The sequence below is a fragment of the Pundamilia nyererei genome, unplaced genomic scaffold, assembly GCF_000239375.1.
Source record: "Pundamilia nyererei isolate P.nyererei 1_Seehausen unplaced genomic scaffold, PunNye1.0 scaffold00020, whole genome shotgun sequence".
NCBI lineage: Eukaryota > Metazoa > Chordata > Actinopteri > Cichliformes > Cichlidae > Pundamilia > Pundamilia nyererei.
The window spans coordinates 1334442-1359734 of NW_005187421.1; the positions used below are offsets into that span (position 1 = coordinate 1334442).

Here is a 25293-nt window from a genome sequence, read left to right on the forward strand (position 1 = left end):
GATACATATGCGTACCGAACCGAAAGCACTGTATCGAACGGTTCAATATCGATACGAATATCGTTGCACCCCTAGTAAATAGGCCTTCATACATTACCTAATTTTCTGGCAAAGGTTAGTCTTGGGGTTTTTGCAGAATTTGCATTCACCACACTGAGGCACATACAACGGGATGACAGTATCACCTTAGAAAAAGAACAAGACAAAAACAACCCACATGCAACAAATATTTATTCCTAAGTATACCAAGAAGTAAAATATTAAAGTTTTAATGTTTTGTTTGGCAGTTGTTTACCTGGCTTGAACTTGGTAACACCTTCGCCAACACTTTCAACTGTTCCAGCACCCTCGTGTCCCAAGATGACAGGGAAAAGCCCCTCAGGGTCACTGCCACTCAGCGTGTAGGCATCTGTATGACACACGCCTGTAGCAAAGATCTGAAAGACACAGTGTCACTTAAAGTTCACGTCAGGCATGGCTGCTGGATGGAAGAGTATAATATTAGTACTACATTTAAAACATTATGTTGAATTGAACTTAAACCTTATTTATGAAAAAAAAAAAAACACTGACTAATTTAACATGTGGTTTCAAACCTTAAAAGCAAAAGCCTGGGGTTGATGGGATTGAAAGAATAAAGAGCAAAAACAAAGTGTTTATTTTTCTGCTTATCAAATAACACTTTCATAGGACTCTTCCTTGTTTATGCACAGCTCTTAAGCTCTCTTAAGGATGCGGTCTGGACTTTCAATGATTGCAACAGCTTCATTCTTTTCTTTCCACCCATTCTGAAAAGCCATGTCCAAATGATCACCCCACTACCATGTTTGACAGCTGGTACGAGGTGTTGTGCATTGTGACCTAACATCTTCACTCTGTTATCACCTCTTCAAAAGGAAATTGTTCCAGACATCTTGTGCTTCATTCAGATACAAATTTGCTAACATAAGCTGTTCTGCTATGTTCCTTGTAGGGAGAAGAGGCTTTCTCCAAAAGAAACTGATACTCAGATACTTAAGGTTTCTTAAAGCCAAACACCCAGGTCTTTATGAGGAATTTTTGAGGCTCCTTTTTAAACGGCATTGAAATATGAATATAAATTTAATATATTTAATAATGGCCATTTTACAATTGGCTATTACCCGATAGCCACATTAGCAGCCTGTTATTATTCAGGTAGCAGCTTATAAAATGATATGGTTAATGTGGGAGTTAGGCAGCAAATGTCAGTCCTGCCCATTGGTAATGTTAATAGGCAGTGTTAATGCTATATTTTTTTTTTTAAGTCTCAGAATGAAGCTGAGAGAAGTCTGTCAGCAACTACCCTGAAACAGTGGAAGCCTACCTCTATTTGATCAACAGCAAAAACATGGTAACCAGGAGCACAGGAAATAATTATAGATGTAGGTGAATACACTTACAAGGACTAGTATTGTTCTCATCTTTATTTTATTTTATTTAAAGAAATGCCCGTTAATTTTAAAAGTTTTGGCAGTAATTTTTAAATGTTCTCCATCCTGTCAAAGGTTTTTCAGTAATGAGGTGACAAGTCTACTTTCATATTTCAATTTTATTTATACAGCGCCAAATCACAACAACAGTTGTCCAGCTTCTTTTGTACCTTCATCAGCTTTCATCTTTAACACGCTGAGGCCTGTAGAGCCTGAGATGTAGCCTGACCTTGGGGTGAATTTGCTGGGGCATTCACTCCTGTGAAACTTCTAGCACTGTATAAATACTTCAGACAATCAAACTGCCAAAAAAAATCTGCTTTAATAGAGGAAGCTACACTTGCTGATGATCCTTTAATTAAGTGCATTTGATTAGCAGCACCCGGCTGCTACTTACCCTCTTAATTCCTATGGGAATAGTAAAGGTAGTTTTTCAAATGATTGCCTAGAGTCCTATGAAAGCTATTTATCACATGACTATAGCAACATATCTTAAAAGAATACACAAATACTGAATGAATCTAAAATGAACAGTTTTGTTTTGTGTTTTTATTCAGTTGCAGTCAAGTCAGGCTTTAGATTTATGAACGAGTCTGATGAGCTGAGTTACCTTAATGCGAACTTCATGGGCCTTAGGTGGGGCTACCTCCACCTCTTCAATAGAAAGAGGTTTCCCTGGCTCCCAGGCAACAGCTGCCTTGCACTTGATTACCTGAAGGCAAAGGACAGTATTTTTCCATGTCTACATGTGCATGCTTTTCCAAGTCAAGTGAGTAGCTGCAGCTGTGGGTTGGCTCCAGCTTTACAGTCCCTGTGGCAGATCGAGCTAGTTGCACCCAGCGTAGTTAGCCTTTGCACTCTGTCAAAGATTATGCATCTCTAAGATTCTTCCTGATAATGTTTGCTTTACTAGTATTCAGCCTACATAACCCCCAATAGCGCCGTCAGTCTTGATGCTTTTTAAACCGTGCCATCACTATTATCACTATGGCTTTTAAGTGCTGCAGCTACTTGCAAAAAACCATTTGCCGCTGACCCACCAAAGATCCCTGTTAAGTAATCGAACAGTGATTCTTTGTACTTCATTCAGAGCAAATTAATGCGTGCATGCTAGCTTACAGAACTTGCCAGGTTTACAATAAACTTGAACTTTAAGGCAACTTTACGACTAATGCACAAACGGAAACTTGGTTTGTTTTTTCATATATTTCTTACACAGTCTTTGTGAACAGTACTCACTTCACCAGCTGTCTCCATGCTCGTTGTTTCTAGAGAAGAAGACGGGCCACTGAGCAGCCGTAAAGGAGTTAACCTTCGGACCAATCAGATACGAGAACGCCTAGTGTACGCATGACGCATTTGGGAGCAATGAAGAAAATAGGCGAAAAAAGGGCGCTTAAGAATTTCAAATAGTTGCATGCTGCTGGTACTACTTATGTTACTACTAATGATAATAATTAAAAAATATATATTTAAAAAAATTCTTGTGAATAAAACAAATTAATAAATGAAAACATGTAGGCTGCAATCTTTTATTTTTTAAACACTTTTCAGAAATAGCTTCAGTCATTGCTGAATGTCATCATTGACAGTGGGGACTTTTGCTTTTTGGATGCTGGAGAATATGTTATGTTTATCTTTAAAAAGTTACTGATATATTTGTACAGTTGGAATAAGTACTAACCCTGAACTTGAACATCTTAGTACTTCGTGTTAAACTAGACAATTGTTAACGGTGCCAGTCAACATCAATAATAAATGATGTTCTTGACCAAACATGCTTCAGGTGTCTCTAAAGAGTGAGCAGGATTACAATGCAATTTGTGTTTTGAATTCCGTTTTTATATTTCATTTTCACTCACTTATGGCAGTTAAGCAGCACCAGGCATGCAGCTGAAATACTGTTTCACACGCATCTAAAATTTAATTTGGAATAACAATTATAAGCTATCAAATTCACTTATGATAGACCTGTCATACAAATATTAAAAAAATATACATATATAATGCCTAAATGCCAACCTTACACAGCGGACCTCCCTACCAGGCTCTAAATACACAACGTTTGACATTTCCTCACATACCGTACACACTCTGGTGTTTTCAGGCTGTATTCTGTGTTTAACCTCGTCATATTTTCCTAATATCAGAGTTTCCTTTTTAAAATCAGTCACTCTACTTCCAGTAGTCTGGTCCTTGTTTCTGATTGGTGAGATACTGCCAGCAGCACCTCCTTCATGTAAATAATGTTGATGATGTTAGGATTAAAAAAAAAAAAAAAAAAAGCTAGATAAGGAAATTATATCTTTGATATGTTGAAGCTTGTTTCAAAGTACAGCACACTCTTCCAAATCTGCTTTTAAGCCTCATTATAAATCTAAAAGTCAGAGTCACAAACCATTTGATTCTGCACTATATGAATAATTACTTCATTGGTGTCGTTTTCAATTTAGCACCTTTATTATTCATTTTGCACCTTTAAAAAAAATAATAATTATTTATTAGAATTGCTTTTAGTCCTTTTTTAGGCTCGGTTGTTTAGGTTTGATTCATCCAGAACCCAGGGTTGATTGAATGCTTTCCAGCTGTTACTCTGTTACACTGAAAAACTCACAGGGTTTAGTCTGAGACATAGATCAACACACTGTGCCCAGATACAGGAAACAAGATTCACACTGAACAAGCTGAGTTGGTTTTTGTAACATGCCAGACTCATATAAGAAAGATATAAAAATGTGAGTTTCAGTTATTGATTTTTTTACCTGCAAAAATCAGAAGGAAAGAAGAATCCTACTACAGTGTGGGGAAAAAAAAAACAACTAGGAAAACTTCTTTCACCAGTTAAAAAAAACTGCCAGTTAAACTAGCAGTGAGGACAAAGGGCCTCCTGAACCGCTCAGATCTGCAGCAGTGAGAGGAGCTGTATGCCACTGCTGCTCCTCTGCCCAGTCAGGAGGCTGTGGAGCGGGTGTCTGCTGTTGTCCATTATAGCTTTCATTTTGTTCAATGTATCCCTCACAACCACAGTCTTAAGTGTCCAGCCTCCTGCCAAGCACAGTTGGCTTGCCCACCAGCTGGTCCAGCCACTTGTTTTGTCTGTACACAGTAGCATAAGAGAGAGCACTGGCCACCACTGTGATAATCTCAACACACACACACCAGAGAACCTCAGCCTCCACAGGAAGAAGAGCTGGCTCTGCGCCTTCGTGTAGAGAGCATCAGTGTTCAGTGACCAGTAGAACTTCTCATCCAGTGGGACACGCAGATATTTATAAAAGTGCACTACCTCAATGTGCTGCGCAAGTATGGACAAGCCAGATGGTTCAGCCTCGATCTCCTGAAACCGTCACCTGCATCGTTTTAAGTATATTTTTTCTTTTTAAAAGCATGCCAAACAGAAAGCACAGACTAAGCCCATAACACATCAATGAATAAGACACGTTTGTTTTTGTCACTCAGTGCATTCAAAACAAGTCAAAAGAAGAACATGATATCGATCACTTCCTCTTTTGAGTTTCCCACTTCAGTCTTATAAAAAGAACACTGACAAAACTGTCCCCAAGTCATCCAGTCCTACTCATGCAGGACAAGAGATACGTCTTCTTGCCATTACAAGGAACCCAGTATGAGCACAAGGATTCTCTCGGCCTCGTTTTAAAGGGGTTTTGAAACATAACCTCCACTGGTTTGTAACTTGAGTTAAATAGAGCATATTTTTAGGTGACTTATAAGCAAGGAGATGCCCAAAGTAAGTAAAAACATAGTTGTGCCTGTTTTTTTTCTTCTTTCTTTTCTTTTAATTTCTATGTGGATAAAACTGCTGAATGATAAAGAAACAGCCACACAATTACAAAGCACATTTTTTTAATGGAGGCATTTGATTGCAATGGTAACTCTTTATATTACAAACTACCAATGTTTTTAGCTGAAAACACGTCTGACATCCTGCACATGAAGACATTTGGACATGGAGGTTTGTGAATACGTTCGAACGCCTGTCATTCTTCTCACAAATATACAATAATCCCAACAAATGACTCAAAAAGGTTCCAGCTACAAGAAAACATTTTAAATACAAATCTTGAAGATCCAGCAATCTTCTAAAACTGGTAAAAAAAAAAAAAAATTAAAATAGAACAGGAAAATCAACTCTACAAATAGAGACAATCTTCATATGAGTCCAACAGGCCAGGATCTGACACAGATCATAACCTTTTAGCTGCGAGAGTGACCATAAGGATGTGATGGTCACAATGAACCATCAGAATCAGATCATCTCCCACCTATAAGAAAACAAAAGATCAACAAAGTTCAGACATAATAAACAAACCATGTGTCACATCAGGGAAAATAACCAAAACATTGTAAGACGATAGAAAACCTGCCAACCTCTGAATCCACGTCCACCACCGCCACCTCCTCTTCCTCTGAAGCCTCCTCCACCACGGCCTCCTCCTCCACCACGGCCACCTCCACCTCTGCCTCCTCGAAAACCACCTGAGACAAAAAGAAAGTAAAATTAATCAAACTACTCTTGCATGCATTAGGCTTTTTCCATTTTCAATCTACAAAAGTAAATACTGAGCAAAAACTGAGCAGAATTCCTAAAGAAAAACAAAAATGTCTGTTTTGTTATATATTCTAAACACGTAGCCAGAAGATTCAATTAAAATGAGAATGCCATCTTACCTCCACGACCACCACCCCTTCCTCCACCTCTACCCCCACCTCTGCCTCCTCTTGGAGGCCCCTTTTCTCCTGGTGGCCTCGGGAGGAATCTCTGCAGTGGTAGTAGCTTCATCGGATCTATATAAAACTAAAAGACAACATTTTGGTTAGAAATCTAAGATATTAAATTAGTCACTAGAAAAGTTTAGTGAGACATTTTTGGTACCTTTTGTAGTTTCTTGAATGAAGATGCCTTCATATTTTCAGAAAGTTTTACTGAGAAATACTGCAAAGGTGGGTTAAGGAAGCAACAAGAACACTGACAATGTCAAACAGATCCCCTACTCAATCAAAGGTTTAGAGAAAAACAAAGACAATAGAAAGGATACAAAGTCTCTGAGTTGGCCAAATATCTCATCCACTTTTCCAATCTGCTCCTTGTTTTCCAAGTACACTGGGGCATTGAAATAGGGAACCTTGTTTTCCTCTGTTGTGCACTTGCAGACAATGTCATCTTCACATGGATGCATGAACTCTCCCACTGCTGTGAAGACAATGAAACACAGTTAAAGTTTAAGACGTGCAATGCCATGACTGACAACCAATTTAAATTTCTGTCTGGTTATAATACGTCAGCATATGCTTGACTGCTCTGCAGTTCACTTTATGAGCATCCAGCACAAGGTTTCTGTAAGTCTGAAATTCTTTGGAGGCCGAGGGAATAAATGGGGGTTAAAGGAAGTGACCCAGAATATATGCTAAAACAGAGACTTTGAGGCACTAGAATATAAACATATAAAAACAAAGTTCAAATAAGTTGGAAAAAAATCTGTTTTTGAACAGCCCAATGAGTAGAAACACAGATACATCTTTAACAATATCACAATGTGGACTTAAAAATATATTCCATGGCACCCTAACTCCTGGTACAGCATGTCATATTCACATTTTGTGGGATGATCATTAAATATATAAAAGATTGTCTGTAATGCAGTTTGCATTTAAACACTTACATATTGCTCATATTATTATTACTATTGTTACTACTACTATCACCACTACTATTACTAATATTATATAACATCTTTTTGGTTTTCTGGTGTTTTTGGGACAACTTGGAAACATGTAGTTAAAGTTAATTAACATGAACTGGATCTTGAATGCCTCATGTAGGTGACACACGGTGTATTAATTTCATACTCTCGTCACATAGAATATCTACTGAAGTTCACCATTCACACACACCCAAAGGTCCACCGTTGTTTTAGAGTTGCCTGCTAACACTGACTGGAAATGTATGCTTCAGTGGGCAATGTACATAGCCGCAGACACTGAGAAACCCTATAATGCAACCTACCCTCATAAACTGACATCCACCTCCCCAGAAACTTAATTACATGTCACATCAACACTGCCCACTACAACCGTGATTGGCCTGTTGAATACCTTTGATTTCTCCTATGCATTTCTGGCTACTTTTTTGATGCAGTGCTAGAATTTGTCAATGACAGAATAACAATGTAAGGATCTGTTAAAGGAATAGAAACCATAATACAGACTCACAATTGGCAGCAAATTCCTAGAGGGAGATTGCCAAAACTATTGGAATGGACACTAGGGTAATGTACAAAGATGTGGAAAAACTAGAGGAACAATTATAAAAATGACAGAGGCAACCCAGAAGGGGGAAAAAAACTTTCTGGTATTTTGTTTGTTTCTATCGTGACTGGCACCGCATGTAAACTGCCAGGACTCTACCACAAAGTAATTAACACAGTAAATGCTGGCTTGATAATGTCATCTTACATATGTTACATGGGCTTTACATAGATTCAAGCAAGATGGTGTGTGTGGACATCTGCATGCCTGCCTGTTATTTTTGTTTGTTTTTGTGACTGCACAGACTAGTTCCTGGTGACTTTTCACCAAACATAGAAGTTTAGCTTCACATGTGTATAAAGAAGCACTCGGTTTAGCGTTTTGTTAGAACTGGGCTTACCAACAACATATTCAGGAGGTCCATAGTCTTGCTGTCTGTTGAAACCCCCTCTTCCACCACCCCGTCCAAATCCTCCACCACCTCTGCCTCCACCGTATCCGCCTCCACCGTATCCTCCTCCACCTCGTCCAAATCCTCCACCACCTCTGCCTCCACCGTATCCTCCTCCACCTCGTCCAAATCCTCCACCACCTCGTCCTCCTCCTCCTCTGAACGACATTTTCCTCAAATGCTCTGTAATAAGAAATAACGAAAACACAAAGACGACACAGCTCACGTGATTTCATGCTTGAAGCTAAACACTTATGAATGAATTAGCCTGCCCATGATTCAGGCAAACTATGCCGACTTGGAAGCTCTTTCTTATGCTAGCTGAAGTCGTTAGCTCACGTTAGCATTACTCAGTCATTCAAAGTATTAAAATTCATCTGTTTTTTCTAACATAAACCAACACGATACGTAGTCGTTTAGAAACATACACATCGAAAAAGTGCGCAACACTGTTTTTGCACAGACAAAGAAAATTACTCACAAATTTGACCGAGTGGCTAGACTTCAGACCGCCCTGCCGAAATTCCATGCGACTACAACACGTGTGACCGTAACGTGCCGTAAAGGCACCGGGCAGTCTCGGAAAGTGTCGTAAATGCGTTGACAGAGCTAAACCATTGAAGAAAAACTAGAATTAGAAGAGGGTGCAACTTGTCTGCTGTTTGACTCGGTCAGTTCAACCTTACCCACTCAAATGTTGATATAATGTAACTCGCAGCTGTTTTGGTGATAAGTGAAGATTTAATTATTCCTTTATTTAAATTATTTTGTTTAAATACAGGCTGTTTTATATGAAGACAGCATCTGTCAACAATGACAACAGTTGGAAAGGTAAGAAAAAAGTTGTTTTTAAGCTTTTTTTTTCTTTTTTACTATTTGTCTTATAAACAGCTACTGTTGCTTTTGGGGGTTCTGCTTTTCATTCGAAAGTTTTCTGTCATGGAGAGTGTTCGTTGTTTGTTTCCATCTGTAACAGCGCCCAAACACCGTCACTCATCCTTGCAAACTTGTTTGTTTTGTTTTGGGTTTTTTTCCCCTTTAGGTGATCACATGCAAGGCAGCTGTTGCGTGGGAGCCCGGGAAGCCTCTTTGTATTGAAGAAGTGGAGGTGGCACCACCTAAAGCTCATGAAGTCCGAATTAAGGTTGGGCACAGCTCAAATTTGTCAGCAATATGACAATACATATGATTTGCATATGATTAATCTTATTTCCTGTTAGTGTGACTGTTAACCACAGACACTTCCACTTCCTGAAACTGTCACATCATCTGGCACATCATTTGGTTTGTACAGGTTGTTGCCACAGGTGTGTGCCACACAGACTGGGAATACCTGTTTGAGACTGGAAAAGGGATGAAATTCAGACCATTCCCTTTAGTACTTGGTCACGAGGCAGCTGGCATAGTGGAGAGCACTGGCCCAGAAGTCACCAGATTCTCCCCGGGTAAAGTGCGCCACAACCAGTCAGATGACATTTGTCTTATTTCTCTTTTTTTTTTCTTCTCAGACTTACATAATTGTTTTGTTGTTTTCGCAGGGGACAAAGTTATTCCTCTTTTTCTGCCATACTGTGGGGAATGTGAACGCTGTCTAAGTCCAAAAACAAATCATTGCAAGAAAAACTGGTGATTTTATTTCCCCATTTTTGAGACAACCACGTTTACTCTATTACTTAAAATGTGTTCACGTAAATACTGTTCTTTGTGGTTTTTAGGACAAATATGCAAGCTGGAGTTTTGGCTGATGGGACTAGCAGGATATCTTGCAAGGGACAGCAGGTTTACCAGTTCCTTGGAGTCAGTTCTTTCTCTCAATACACTGTGGTCCCCGACACCTCGGTTGCAAAGATAAGAAGCGATGCACCGCTAGACAAAGTCTGTCTGCTTGGATGTGGTGTCTCCACGGGTTATGGAGCTGCTATTAATGCAGGCAAGGTTAGAAAACTGAACTCTAAAGGTTCAAACTAATACTCTTAGAACAGATGTGACGAAGCAACAAATTTGAAAAGATATATTGATAAACATGACAATATATAAACAGCCAAGCATATTTTAACCAAAAAAAAGGAAAAATTAGTGATATTTGTATTTGGAAGTTTTCTGTCTTACAATATGCTGCAAGACTGTAGTCATTTAATATCAACACTAGATGGCAGGAATGGCATGAGTGCCTCTAAGTTTTCAGGATAAGGTGTACATGTCAACTACTTTAATTTGTTACTTTATACAAATTCAAATAATGCAAAGTAGTCCCATAGTGCAATTGTTTACACATTTGTATAACATGTGAAATACATGTTCCTGTTTTGGCTGCATGTGGAAAGAAATCTGCTTTAAAAATTGCCAAAGTCAATGAGGTGACCCTTTGTGAATAAGGGAGCAGCCAAAAGTAGGTCCACACACATTAACATAAATAAAATGACAAAATCAGGACACTTTTGTACTCATTTACTAAAAAGAAACCAACTAAAAATGAGTGGAAATCCTTGCATGCGTTATTTATTTAGACATAATTTTAATCAAGATTCACAGACCTGATAATATCTCATGTATGCGTTTAAAGGAATGTACTCTAAATGTTATATTTACTGTAAAAACTATCTGTGAAAATGCTGAAATGATCTTTAAGAATTGTTAGTTGACTGGCTTCCAACTTTTGTGCGTTCAGGTTGAAAAAGATTCCTCGTGTGCCGTTTTTGGGCTTGGAGCTGTCGGGCTGGCTGCCGTCATGGGTTGCAAGGTTGCCATGGCGAGAAGGATCATCGGGGTTGACATCAACCCTGACAAGTTTGAGAAAGCCCGACAGTTTGGAGCGACAGACTGTATAAACCCAAGAGATTACAGCAAGCCTATCCAAGAGGTTGTGGTGGAGAAGACGGGTGGAGGTGTGGACTATGCGCTAGAGTGTGTTGGAAGTCCAGCTATCATGGTGGGTGCCTCATTTGAAATTTGGCATGCAATTGTGTCAATGCAAATTAAGTCTTGTGACTATAATTGGAATACACTGTACAATGTCTTCCTTGTTAACCTAGATTTGATCTCTTTTGCAAAAAGTGACACAAGTGAAACAGTTATATAATGATACAAATACAAAATGATAATTAGCTAAGCAACTGCTTCTGTCACCCTAGAATGCTGCATTTGAGTCCACAAGAGATGCCTGGGGTACTTGCATCATTGCTGGATGGACAGAGACAGAAGTAATGAGCATTTCAGTTGAAAAGCTTCTCATGGGACGTACCCTAAAGGGCACTTATTTTGGAGGTGAAGTAAAAAAAATTACCATACATATTAGATTATTTAACAGCATTTCATAACGCATCAACAGGTTTATGGTAACTGGTGTAATTGCGGAATTGAGAGATGAACATAAAATTGAGTGTATCATCCTGAAAAACTGTCCCTAATGTTGCCCTTCAGTGCAAAATCGGATGTTATATTGGAGTAAAAAACCTTACTATTGGATTATTAATATTTAAAATGTGTTAAAAATTATATTACAAATGCTTTGGCATTAGAATTTTATTTTGTAATTTTTTTAGGTAAAGCATTAAAAACAATCATTGCTTATTTTCTCTGATCAACATTCCTGAACCTAAATATTATTGAAGTACAGTTTAATAACCCAAAGAATAACTCCAAAAAAATAGAATCTGTAAAAAGTCTTGAGTTGTGCTCAGTTAACAAATTAAACAATCGATGAATCGTCTACATTTCTGTCAAAATACCCATCAGTTTTTGGTTCCTGAGTTCAAAACGTATATAAGAAGAAGTTCAGTGAGGACAGACAGTTAGGTATATCCTACATAAACTATATAATCACTTTTACAGTTTGTAACAATACATTTACATATGTTTCATGTACTATGAGCACATCAAACTCACATCTGATGTGCACTGAATTGGCTGTGAATGTGTCCACAGGACAGTCTTACAACAATGCAATTCATATTACATGAAAACATGTTTACAAGTTGAGCTTGTTAACTTTTTCTAAAGGGTGGAAGAGTGTGAAGGATGTGCCTAAACTGGTGGATGACTACATGAATCACAAGTTGAAACTGGATGAGTTTATTACGGAGAAGCTCCCGCTGGTTCAAATCAATAAGGCCTTTGACCTTTTAAAAAGTGGTAAAAGGTGAGACCTTTCATATGTGTACATAAACAACAACGAAAAAGTCTACTTAGCCATAAATATTGGGGCTGAATTGCTATATAGGGACAAAATTGTGTATGTAAGAAAAGTATTTTCAAATCTTTAACGTCTGTCTAACATGTTCTGTTTGATTAAACAAATCACTAGATTCAATTTGATTGATCTTTAGAAATAATTTCAGAAACTTATTTCCCAGGACATTAAAATTTAAATACTATTTAGTATAGTGTGTCCTTAATATTTCTATTGATTAAGTATTTGATTACCTTGAGACCTTAAAACATCCAAATATTCACATTGATTAAGCTAGAACAGTGACTTGTGGCTTAAAAAATGGATAATGTTTGTAGTAATGTCCACTGGATTGATTAATTGTATAAACATTGCAATTCTATTGTAGGATGGATGTTTTGGTTCTGTTGGGAATTGAAACTTCGATATTAATTCATCTTCTTCTTTTTATTTTCTTAGCATCCGCACTGTCGTCAGCCTTCAAGATTCTTAAACAAAGGATAAACCTTTAATGTCTGCTCACAAAATGAAGTATTCTGTCACTTTTATAACATTTTGCATTGTTTTTGTCATTTTTGTGTTAGTTTGACAATTACAATATTTTCCATGCTCGGCTTTGTAGGAAATGACATGCCACCATCTGCCACTAGATGGCAGTCGTGTAAAAGCTTTGATGTTTAGGTCCACTAAAGGCATCATCTCAATAAAAACAGGTTTTCAGTGTGCAAAGAGTCATTTATTCATGTGGATTTCTGAGATTATTGTTTTTGTTTATCATGATCCATCACACAAAAATGTTTACTTCTTTTTTTTGTAAATTGGTTGTAATTTATAAATATACAGCATCTGCAGGAACATCAGGGCAAATTCTTTTTATCATGCTTGGAAGCCGCAACGATGGTCATTCTAATCCAGATATCAATGTACAGCAATAGTTGTAATTAAATACCCTTGTATAGAAGGTGCTCTGAAAGACACAGGAACCAAGTAGCTGAATCTGTCATAAACCATGAAGAAGCATCTGCTTCATGTGGTCAGGCTTACCAAATTTCGTCCTGGGTAATATTATATATTGATTTAAATGGGAGTCACAGAGAAGGGCTAGAATAACAGTTGTGGGCTGTCAGGACAGAAGACAAAAGGTTGTTTGGGGAATGCCTCCCAGTGAAGAGCTGAAATAGCTGCCGAAGGAATTTGTTTTATTGAAGTTCCATTCAGATCAGATGAATACCCTTGGCACTTACCTCACTTTTCCATCTTTATTTAAAATGGAAAATAAATTGGTATTCTTCCTTCCTTTCCTTCTCCTCTGCCTGTATGCTATCAATCACAGATTATACAATTTAGGTCACCTTCTGTTACTAAAAAATCCTCAAATTAAAGAATGTTGTCGAGAAATAGAACACATAATAATGCACATAATGCTGCAGTAGAAGGAGATAAGAGGGGAAGATCAAAAGAAATAGGAAGACAAGTTTTGACAGGTGGTTATGTGACTGGGCACTGTCATCTATAAATGTTGGACATGCTCACAGATTTATAAGGCTTTCTTGCGGACATGTGTCCAAATATCTGCCTCATCCATGGGAAAACTATCCAAAGTGACGACCATAAGTCTCCCACCTCTTTTTTCCCCTCTTTGTTTTTGATCCTTGTAACCTCTGGAATTGTCACAGCATTGTGCACCAACACAGGGAGGACATGTTATCTGAATTACAACCTCAGCACTGTATGCATTTGAAAAGCCTTAACTGTCCATCTCGTCATATTTTTCACTCATCTGTACAGCTTTTCTGCAGATATTTCTTGGATACAACCTTTTAGCATGAAGAAGCATGGAGTTGAATAGTGATAAGAGATACCAACCCTGATATTTACATGTTTTTTCCCCCCTCTGTTGATTTTTTATTTTTTTTCTCTTGGTATCATTACTTTCCTGAGACTTTTAGACACGATACTTGAGGTAAATGCCATGGCACAAATAAAGGTATGTCTGGAAAAAAATCAAAACATGCTGCCTTGCCTTTTCACAACATTTAGAGTGGGATCAAGGGATTTCCTCATATTTATTAAGCTATATTCCTGTGTGACAGGATGATGGCACATTATATATGCTAAGAATATAAGAATAGTAGGCAGAAAACGGTCTATGTGGGTTTAAAAAAGAATATGCTATATTGGTCTTTGTTTGTTATTTCATGTCATATGGAAAAGGTTTCTCTGAACACAAAAGAATTAGTAATGGAAATAGAAGGACTCGGTTGAATATTATTTGTCTTGTGGAGTGGCATTGACTCGATGAGATTCGCTGAAAGCAGCAGCCGATGTTTAGCTGTTTCACCCCATCATTTTCACATTCCTGCTACCTGGAATCAAGCTGTATGCATTTTTATGATTACATTTATGTATATTCAAAAAGTAAAAGACATTACTTTAAAAAAGTTTTTTTTTATTTTAATTTTTAATATTTTTCTTTCTCTGCCACATTAAGGAGAATAAATAAATAACAAAACTAAAACAATTAAAGACGAAAAAAAGGGTCAGTTTCAGCAACGTGGTTACACAATACAGCAACGCAATGTATCTACTGTTAGTAATATTTATTCTTTTACTAGATGTTCTATAATAATTTAATACACATCTAATTTATATTTGGCTTTATCTGTTTTTCGTTCCCGTTTCACATTATGGCTGCTTCAGTCACACAGTGAGAATTCATATCAAACAAGAAAAGTGACAGGTTTATTTGTTTTTCACTGGCTAACAATTAAGTCTGAGAAAATGTTGGGATTTTTTAATCTATGACAAATAGATTTTCTAGAAGTGTTTCACTTTTCCATTTTTTCATTTCTTAAGGACATTGATGATGTATTCAGTGAACATACAGAAGCAATCATTCTGTATTATATCCATTCTATGTACAATATATTTTGATGTGTTTCAGTGGCAAACGCAGTGTTGCAAATATTCAGTGTTAACTACTTTTCATTAGTCTTTATATGTTCTTTTTGCAGTGCGACAGCATTGCAGGGCTTCAGTTCTATACGATACTGATATCACTGTGTTCTCATAAACCTCTTGCACACTTGTTTCGTGTCACTGGAAAATCAAAAAAGTAAAACTAAAATTGATCAGTCAAGAAATTACAATATCCATATCTGTGAGAACTAAACCTGAGACCAAGTAGATATACTGTATAGCCTCAAGGCTATGGAAGAACGGCCCACTTAAGTCACTAAAGACTGCCAGTGTGAGGCCCCTGTTTTATCAGCAAATCCTGGCCATTATACGGCTAATGCCAGGCATTGCCTGTGACATTCCCGGTCTTTCACTGACACGGTTAGCTTTAGCTGCTGTGTTAGTGGAATATACTCAGATTCACTGGAGGACAGCACAATGTGGTACTTAGTGTAATGGAAGGACAACTGGTTTTCTGCTGCATTAGTGAACTGTGCAGTAACATATCTGGCACGGCACTGTGTGTTGTTTTTTAAGTGAAAAGCCTACTTTATCTAGGTATTATCATTTATTTTTAGAAATTATGGCTGCCATGTGTTGAAGACTTGATAACAGTGCATTTGGCATTATAAAGTGACTGAAATGGATTCAGATACTAGTGTTGTTATAGTAATGTTTTCCATGCAACAGCACTCTAAAAGCAAAAGACATATGACATGGCTAACAAAAGTATATACAAGACTATTACATTTTTCTGTGCTCCTTGTACAATATTAAAATCTATAGTTACATTTCTCAGCGGCATTGGTGTTATACAAAACCTTTAACCCTAATAAGAACTTCATCATGCACCCCTTATTGAGCCATGCATGACCATATGTTTGTGTTTTATAACCTGTGACACTGTTTAATAGTTAAGTTGCAACAAAGAGCAGGATTAGGCAGACCACACATGGCTATTACCAAAGAGACACACAAACACACACATACAGAGATACATGCGTGACAGGTCTAAGCTTTTGTTGTGTTTTGTCTGACAGCAGCAGTAAAGTAGTAATTGAGAGATTAGCTCTAAGGTGCTATCATGGCACTCCTTTGTTTAGTCTCTCCCATAGTGGTCACCCAGCACATCACCAACAGGCATGGGAAGGAGTCATACTCTGGGGTAGTTTGAGTCTAGCTTTTTATAGCTCTTATGACCTAGTATTAAAGACTCTGAGGATACATTTTTATTATATATTAATTAGATACCATGGCAAAAGTAGAGAATCATAATTTGTGTTCATGCTCTTACCCGTGACTCACTGTCACTTGACTTAAATGTAGTGCCCCAAAAACAGTGGAATAACTTCTGACCCTGTGGGCTTGACAGGACTTATCCATGACAGACTTGAACACAGCCCTATCCCATCTGCCACTTATTCTTTGTTTTAGTATGCTAACTTTGAGTCAACAGAGTATTTTGATGTGGTTATGGCATGGAGGTAGGGGAAATATTTCTCTGAGACCCTGTGTGTTTACCCGGTAATCCCGGAGAAGTTCACAAGCATGAAGAAAGTACTTGGAGATTTACCTTTCTTCCAAACCTGCTCAGTTTACCTCTCCCCTGTTTCCCACAGCCTCATGTGGCTGAGGTAATTCCTGGGAGGGTTTGTGAACGTTTTATTTATGTGACTGTAAGAACATAATTGATATGAAATAAGTGGTTGTGTATCTACATGGAACAATTTAAAATGGTCAATATGCTGTAGTAATATGCCTTTAAAGCGAGTTACATTTTTATAACATTTTTTGCAGTTTATTTAAAAGAACTTTGTTCACCTTTTCCCAAGAATATGATGAGATAAAATATTAGGATAAAAAAAAGAATCACGTGAAATAAATTGACTTTAGTGGTAGACAAGCACTCGTTGTTTTTGGCCTTGAAAAATATTCTGGCTCTGATGGCTCCCAAGTTGAACATTGCTTCATAGGAGTTTCAAGGTTGTGGTAAGACAAGAAAAGTCAAGATGAGTGCGGTTGGCCATAGTTAACCTTGCTCTACCACCACGGTGAAGTACATCATTCTGTTTTTCCACTTTTCCTCACAACAACTCACCATTGTTCCAAATTGAGGCACCCGGATCACGCTTCCTTTTTTTACTGCCTGTCCACAAAAAGACTGGGCCAATCCCAAAAAACACACACAGTTGATACACTTTTCTTTGGATAGTAATTGTGGTGAACAGAAAAGAAACCTGAAATGATCCATTATAGGTGGCTGGGTTAGATTACTCATACTCAACCATCCCACAGTTTCAATTACACGTGGGCAGCAGCAATTCAACTGAGTAATGCTGAATTCACATATACGTGTATTTAAATATGTACGTACCTGGAAGTCTAAATTATAAAGGCACTTTGTTTTGTGTCTTTAGGAGTCTGCATAGCTGACAAACAGATTCAGCAGTTTTAGATAAATCCATCTCACCGATGTACACAGAAATGTATGTAGTGCTAAAGCAACCGGAAACTAATGCCTCGACACTTAAGAGAGTTTAACATTTATTTTTTGTATTATACTTTATATTATAGCAGTAATGAAGCAGGGAACAGACAATATTTGAATAATACATTTAAGACAGTAAGAAATGGTGTTCAAAAGCAGATACAATATTATTTTATTATATTGTAAATTATGACCGTGTAACATTCAGATGAACGTCACGACCCAAAGCTTGCGTAATGCACTTTAGTGAGATGAACAATGTTAGTTGTATCACCTATCAATGGTTGCAGTTTAGCAGGAATAAATAGATTGATTTTTGGAGTTTCTGTAAGAGTACTCTAGCATGTGGGCAACAGGAACAAAATTTATAGTGGCATGATAATAATGCTGTTCAATGAAGGGGTTAGAGACTAACAGTGTAGGTCTTGCAGCAAGTTTTTTTCTCCCTCATTAATAGGCTAGCAAGTAAAGACTTGCTACTGAAAACACAGACTTGCATGTAGACGCAGTTTTTCACTGCATATCACTTGTAAATGTGATCTCTTCCTAGTGATCTTGAATTAAATCTTGTATGCCTCTGGGAAGTTAGTTTTTAAGAAGGTTCACATTGTAAGGTCAACTTTGCTGTCAGCAAGACACACAGATTTAAACTTAAGCAAAGGATTAACCATCAAATATGTAATCCTAACCGGGGAGGTTTGAACATGGACAGTGTTCTTACAGCCTCACACTGAGAAAGCCAACAGTTCGCTGCGATCAGCTCCCTCTCTTTACCAAAAGTCTCTCAATCGGCCCTCATCTTAGCTGGAGTCTCTGTGTGCTTCATGTTTGCTTATATTTCTTAAATCTCAAAGAACAAATGGGAGCATAGACAGATTAACTTAATATCATCCTTGGAGCTAATACACAAAATATTTAAGGCATCCATGTCCCACGGTATCGACAGCCAAGCCAGGGCTTGATATAGTACAATGGGCAACATTTCAATCTCCTACCTCTACTGCTCTACGTACAAATACATTAATGCGAAGCGTTATTGGAGACTCAAATTAAGACTAAAATGTAAAAGTTGATTTTAATCAATAATCTGGCTCCATCTTTGTGGATGGCATGGGAGAACAGGCAAATGACTGGGAACGAGTGCTAAAGCTAATAAGCAGGCCAATGTTAATCTCTTAAACAAACCTCCTTTCTCCCTTTGTGGCTTCCTTTCTTGCATTATAAATAATGTATATTTTGCCAGCAAAACACACACACACACACACACACCACCAACAACAACCCCCACAATGTCTCTTTTGACTTCTGAGTTGCCGGTAGAGTTCAATCTGGTCTTCAAACAAATCTTATTTTCTGCCCTCCCCCAACCTTATTGGTTTACTTTAATTAGTGATATTGAAAACAGGGGCAAATGAGGAGGGGGTGGTGAAGGAGCAGGGAATTGTGGTGGCGTAAATACTGAAAACAAACAAGAGAGCTGAATGGGAGGATGGCGGCGGGTGCAGTCCCGATGCCGCTGCGCAGACGGAAGAGGACACATGGTGTAAGCAAACACTCGTAATTGCATTAGATTCCCCTGGCACATGGGTAATCTAGCCTTCCCCTGTCCCAGAACACAACAGGACACAGCTACTGCTTCTCTCAATCTCTTTGTCATACTCTCTCCTTTACAAATTATTCATGCAAAACCCACAGAACAGTCATTGATCACTCGGTGGGCATCATAGAGGACTAATTATCATTAAGGACACTGAGGTATGAAGTGTCTGCAAGTGTAAACTCAGAGATTCATTTGCTTTGTTTTTGCATGCATAACTGTGTGTGTGTGTGCGCCCGTGTGGCTGCGCGAGCATGCGTGCATCCCATTAAACAGTTGTCCTGTTTGATATTTCATTCCTCAGCTCACATGTCTTGAGTGTAAGAGCAAACACATTTGCTTGAAAGGGATGTTCTCTGAGCAAACGTGGAAAATCTGGCCTTGATATGGATATCAGTGACAGTCAGTGATTATAGGATGGGATGTTTAGATCTACATTGAAATGCCCAACATACAGAGATGTAATAAAGTGACATACATGGCCTGACATTTTCTACAAAATATGATTTAGCGGTTTTCTTTTTTCATTCATTCTATTGGCTGCCTTTTATTTGAGACAGAAATGCATCTGCTGTAGCTGTAAAAACAATAAGCTCCACTAGGTGGTGATGTGCTTATCTACAAAAACCCAGATCCACACATCCACATTATAAATACTCCAAGCTAATACTATCAAATCTTTTTAAAACATTTGTTTGCCACTGCAAATACACAGAACTTTTTAAAGAGTTAGTACAACAAAAAAAGACCAGATTGCCATGTTTACTTGAATTTAGCTTGTTAATCAAAATATTCTTTGTCTATTATTCAAGCGCTTATGTATTTCTATTTTGACAGAACGCTAGCTTTACATTGATATTTCAGAGATATTCCTCTTGTATTTCTCAGCATTAAATGTCTGCTCTTAACCAGGATACTAAAAGTAACAGCAAAACAAGCTACAAATCCTAAATTGCAAACATTACATGTAAAGCAACAAATGATAACAAGTAAAAGAATCAGCGGCACAGCGTCTCCGTCTCGGCAACCAATAACAAATCTCCCTGCAGAAAGAACTCTATTATGTTTAACAGAAAAAGCATAGCTGATCCACTATTAGGGAATGAAACTAGTGCCAGGGAGGCCTAGTCAGGTCACCAGAAACATTAGTGAAAGGGACGGTCGAGGAAAAGTCTCAGATCTCCAATGGTATTTAGCGGATATGTGAGGCTTTGAGGTAAAGCCACAGTGCCAGTGGGTTTAAATTTGTTTGGCCCCAGGGCCAGTGTAACAGAAAATAAACAATGCTTCCCAGTTATTAGGACTTTATTAAGGCACACAAAGTCCCCAGTCAAGGTAGGGTTTATGCTTGACAATTTGGTCGAGTAACAATTCAATTTAAAGACTTTGAATACGCACCCTAGTCAAAGGTCATTGCATTTGTACATAGAAATTATTATATTTTAACAGAAGGTGCAGAAGTAGTTTTCATACTATGTTAATTCATTAGCAATCAGCAAGGAAAGTCCTTCAGCACAATACAAGATTACTTCATCGTTTAAAAGCTGACTGATTATGTTTGTGTTATTAACTCTGCAGTGCACACAATTAGCTTCTATTGACTGCCCCTATAATCACTATCACTTGGATTAAGACCTACTACCCACACAAAATGCTCCATCTCTAATGACTGACAAACAAACAACCCAGAGAGGCAGGGAGATGCCAAAGGGAACACCCACCAAGTTGCTTTTAAAGTAATATCCACTAAGCCCTGGACACCCCAACAAAGTCCGTCTTGTCTAACCTGACTCCTCACCTGTTTGGAAACAGCCAAATGGCCCAGGGTAATCCCACATCCCCAGGGTACTGGAGGTAGATTTACCCACCCCAGAGCTCTGCCCTGCCCTGACAAGTTAGACTATTGCATGGGCTCTTGGAACACCCACAACCACCATAAAATGTTTGTTTTAGAACATTTAGATTAATCAAAATGATTAATTGTGCCTTCTTTAAGTTTTCAAAATGTGTTTTAAATGCCAGTATCACATAATACAGTTCAAAAAGTACAGAACACCTAAAAGACATGAACAAAGCATCCAATTTCATGGTTAATGAAGTTAACAGTCTATCTCTATGAGTCGGTATATCTCATTTCTGGGCAAATAGAACATAACTTTGTGTGAAGCATGAAAAATATGACTTTATGGAGATATGGGAAGCCAAGTGATTTTATGGCTCTTGCTCCTTCTGCGTCCTGCTCTGTTAGCACCTAAACCTCATCTCTGGACTCATAAAGAAAGGCGGTTTAATGGTTGAAGAGCACAGTGACAGAGGGATCAGCATTCTGTTTGCTAACTGGGCTGTTTTCAAAGGGAGCCCTAACCCGAGAGTGTTGCCTAATGATCAGTTACAGCATTGCTCTTTGAGATGTGCTCAATATTTGGAGATATTAAGGGAGAGATTTGTCTCTTGTGATTAATTTTTGTTGCCCAAGTTGAAACCTGTAGCTTTGCAGACATGTTCAAAGTAAATTCAACAACCTCATCAACAGGGATATCAAGAAATATGACTAGTCTTGCTTGTGTGAAATAAGTTGCTTACAATTTCTGTTTTCTTGTTCATTCAGCAGAAAAGGACGTCCACTAGGGGGAGCAACGTTGCAACAGTAGTTGGTTAGAGAAAAGTACATCCCCTAACTGGGAGACATCATGCAGAGGAGTTCATTGTTAACTGTAATTATAAATTTTATTATTGAAAAGGAAAACATATATTTAATAATATAATGAAAAATCTGTCTGTTGTGTGTAAGGTAGAAAAAAATGTACATATTACACATAAAACTTTATTATGAAATGTAGCACATTTAATGAAAGTTATTATATTGCTATTATACATGTTTTTTATATTGTAAATATACTAAAAGTGCACAAGACTCAGTTAAAATGGACTGTCAAGGTGCTAAAATGACAGCTGCTCCTATCTGACAACTCTACTACATTAATCCATTAATCATGTGGCTGCAATCAAGCTTTTAAATATGGTCCAAACCTTCGTGTTCACAATTTGTATTAATGCCATGTCTCAGCTGAGATAAGAAATTAGAGAAGCATTAAATGGAGCAAGTTCAATTTGCTACAGTAGAGGTTATTTATCTTGATTAGTATGAAGAAATTGTGGGCTCCTTCATAATTTTTTATTCCTGACAAGCCATTTTGAGAGTTTGTGTGTGTGTTTGTGTTAGTCATTGCATGCCTATAAACACAGCTGAAGCAGAAAATCAGCTCACTACATCTGGACTTTATTTTGCTCATACCATGTGTAGAACTGATTTCCTTCCAAGGATTCTTCCTTTGCACTTTAGTTCATTTGGACATTTTGTTTGTTTTGATTTGAATCCCTAAAATCCCCTTTCACTCAGCTAAGAGTAAAACAACTTATTAACTTAAAAACAATAATTTCCCATGAGCATCTCTGACTGATGCTTTTTGCCAAGATATTTTCTCTCATCCACAATATTTCTTTGAGCCTTAACAGAACAAGGATTTAGTGTCCTCCAATCACATCACTCAGAGGACAAGTTTGAACCCTTACTGCTCTCCAAATAAAAACGGGTGAGTTTGAACTATGAACCAAAACATCTAAGCTTAATTAGAGCAGCCTCACTGCCAAAACTCTTTACGGTGTAACATTTCTGAAACTAAATATTGCATGCATTTGCTTGTCTGCATCAGACATGAATGTGTTTTGTCTTACATCCTTATATGGAAATGTTCTGATTCATTTTAAGTAACAATAAATTGTAATTATCTAATAAAGTTTAGCTTTAGATATTTTCTTTTATTCTATCACATTTAATGGGAGTTTCATGTACATTTAGAAGTGGCTAAAAGTGGCAGTGGTTCCTTTCTAAGTTAAGACACCTAGCTAAATCTACAGTATATGTAAGCATTTTTTTCTTTTCGATAATCATTTTTTCAAGACACTTTCATGACCTTAAGAGTGGGAAAATGTGGGGAATGTTCTTCTGCATGTATAATATAAATAGTTTTAGCTAATTTTCCTTGCAACACAACATATGTCTACTTAAATAAATAAATCTAAATAAAAATCAAAAATAATAAGTCATAAGTTAAATATAACCATAACAATATAACAAAATATCCACAGAAGCTACCAAAATTATTTTCCCATTCATAATAAGTGAATTATGGAAATAAAATTAGCGTATAATATATGAGTTTTAATTGACACTGACTTGTATAGTGCAGTTATGATGTGACCATCAACAATAACATTATAGTACCATAACAATGGTATACATAACATAATAATCAGTTTAAATCCGTTCTGTATGGACTATTCTATAACACTGTAGATGAGCTCTTGTGTGCGTCAGCAATTCAAATCAGGTTTAGATCAGGCTTTGAAAGGCTATGACTCAGCTATAGCCATAAGTGAATTATGTCTCTGCCTTATGGGATAGATGTGCTTAAAAAGTATTGCTGAAAATACATCATAAAATGTTATGGCATCAAAGCATGGGTATGAGGAAGACACAGTAAATCTCTGGTCTCCTTTACAGGGCTCATTCTCTTACTATATGACTCCTCTGTTAGGTGGAAGGCAGTGACCTTTGAGCCAGTGCACTGAGATACATTAAAATCTTGGGTTTATCAAAATCATGTCTAATATGAACGATTAAACACCATGTTTGTTCTCCAATAATAAAGCTTAAAACTGAGGGAGCGAGCATCTCTGAAACAGGTGTTTGTTTTTGAGATGAATTTTGTACCAGCACCGAGGAAGCAGATGGATTTAGGGTTGTGTGTTTCAACTTTGTTTCAGGTTAAACCATGTAGATTACCTTTTTGTCTTTTTTCATTTACAAAAAAGGTCTAACAAAATTGCATTAAAAATCACACAATTTACTAAGCTGAAGTTGATAAGTAGATCAACAACAACTGTCAGCTGAATGAATGGATCTTGGATAAACAATACATGCACAAATCGTTTTAATTTGGTCTAGAAAACAGTAGTGGTTTTAACAAAACTACTTACAAAATGGAAAAAACATGAAGTCAGAATATTTTACAGAAAGTACAGCATGCCGAAATACTTATAATACATACCACTTGTAGATACAGCCGAATTTGTACATGTTGACACTCTTCCAGGGGTTTTCCGATGATCTTTTACTGCTACATGTGCCTACACGGAGAAGTTAATGAGGCTTAACCTTCAAAGAACTGAGTCTGTTATTGCGTATAATTAGTATAATCTGAGGGCCTAGACTTAAAATTGAGCTCTTTCAGTGTTCCTGTCATATGGAGTTGACTTTTGAGCCCACAGACAATGAAGAATTCAGTTTAATTTATCATCATTCTGAAGCTACAGTGACAAAACCAGGCAATTTAAAGATTTTATATTACTTTTTTGACACACAGTTTAAATGTTTAACCAGCAGCTGAGAAGCAGGCTTCAGGTAAATTACTGGTTACCATACATAGTAGAGTAAAGCAATGTTTGTTTCATGATGGATTCAAAGCTGATTGAAATATACCACCAGATCAAGATACATCATAAGGGGAGTTACAAATACACTGTGGACAATGTACAATGTGTATAAAATCAAGCACCTAGCTATTCACATTGCCTTCACAAACATTTGTGAAAGGATGGGTTGATCTAAAGAGCTCATTGAATTTCATGTGTGGGATTGTAGTAGGATGCCACTGTTGCAACAAGGCAGCTTGTGAAATTTCTTTCATCCTAGATATTTCAATCTTAATTGGTATTATTGCAAAGTGGAAGTGCTTAGTAACCACAGCAATTCAGGCATAAAGTGGCAGACTTCATAAAGTTACAGACAGGGTCACTGAGCTCTAAGCCGGATAGTGGCTGAAAGCGACCAGCACTCGAATAAATTATTTT

The 25293-nt window shown here is 37.5% G+C and overlaps 3 protein-coding genes across 3 annotated transcripts in view; 1 reads left to right on the forward strand and 2 right to left on the reverse strand.

Annotated features, from left to right (window-relative positions):
* LOC102193053 (alcohol dehydrogenase class-3) overlaps positions 1 to 2775 on the reverse strand; it is a 6701-nt gene extending 3926 nt beyond the window's left edge. Inside the window, exons 1-4 of the mRNA XM_005726472.2 lie at positions 2691 to 2775; positions 2062 to 2163; positions 296 to 437; positions 98 to 185 (exon numbers count right to left, since the gene is read on the reverse strand). Of these exons, the coding sequence (XP_005726529.1) occupies positions 98 to 185; positions 296 to 437; positions 2062 to 2163; positions 2691 to 2708 (350 nt within the window). The 5' untranslated portion in view covers positions 2709 to 2775. The remainder of the gene's footprint in view (positions 1 to 97; positions 186 to 295; positions 438 to 2061; positions 2164 to 2690) is intronic.
* A 2529-nt stretch (positions 2776 to 5304) lies between these two features.
* On the reverse strand, positions 5305 to 8716 carry gar1 (GAR1 homolog, ribonucleoprotein). Its single transcript, XM_005726474.1, has 7 exons — positions 8651 to 8716; positions 8119 to 8352; positions 6509 to 6663; positions 6346 to 6405; positions 6141 to 6267; positions 5841 to 5948; positions 5305 to 5734 (listed from the first exon to the last, which is right to left on the reverse strand). The coding sequence occupies exons 2-7, from the start codon at positions 8336 to 8338 to the stop codon at positions 5724 to 5726; spliced, it is 681 nt and encodes a 226-aa protein (XP_005726531.1). The 5' UTR covers positions 8339 to 8352; positions 8651 to 8716; the 3' UTR covers positions 5305 to 5723.
* Positions 8717 to 8773: 57 nt separating this feature from the next.
* LOC102193330 (alcohol dehydrogenase class-3-like) lies at positions 8774 to 13062 on the forward strand. Its single transcript, XM_005726473.1, has 10 exons — positions 8774 to 8839; positions 8951 to 9000; positions 9212 to 9313; positions 9464 to 9614; positions 9708 to 9795; positions 9885 to 10104; positions 10838 to 11098; positions 11301 to 11433; positions 12169 to 12307; positions 12797 to 13062. The coding sequence occupies exons 2-10, from the start codon at positions 8983 to 8985 to the stop codon at positions 12828 to 12830; spliced, it is 1146 nt and encodes a 381-aa protein (XP_005726530.1). The 5' UTR covers positions 8774 to 8839; positions 8951 to 8982; the 3' UTR covers positions 12831 to 13062.
* Positions 13063 to 25293: the final 12231 nt, after the last annotated feature.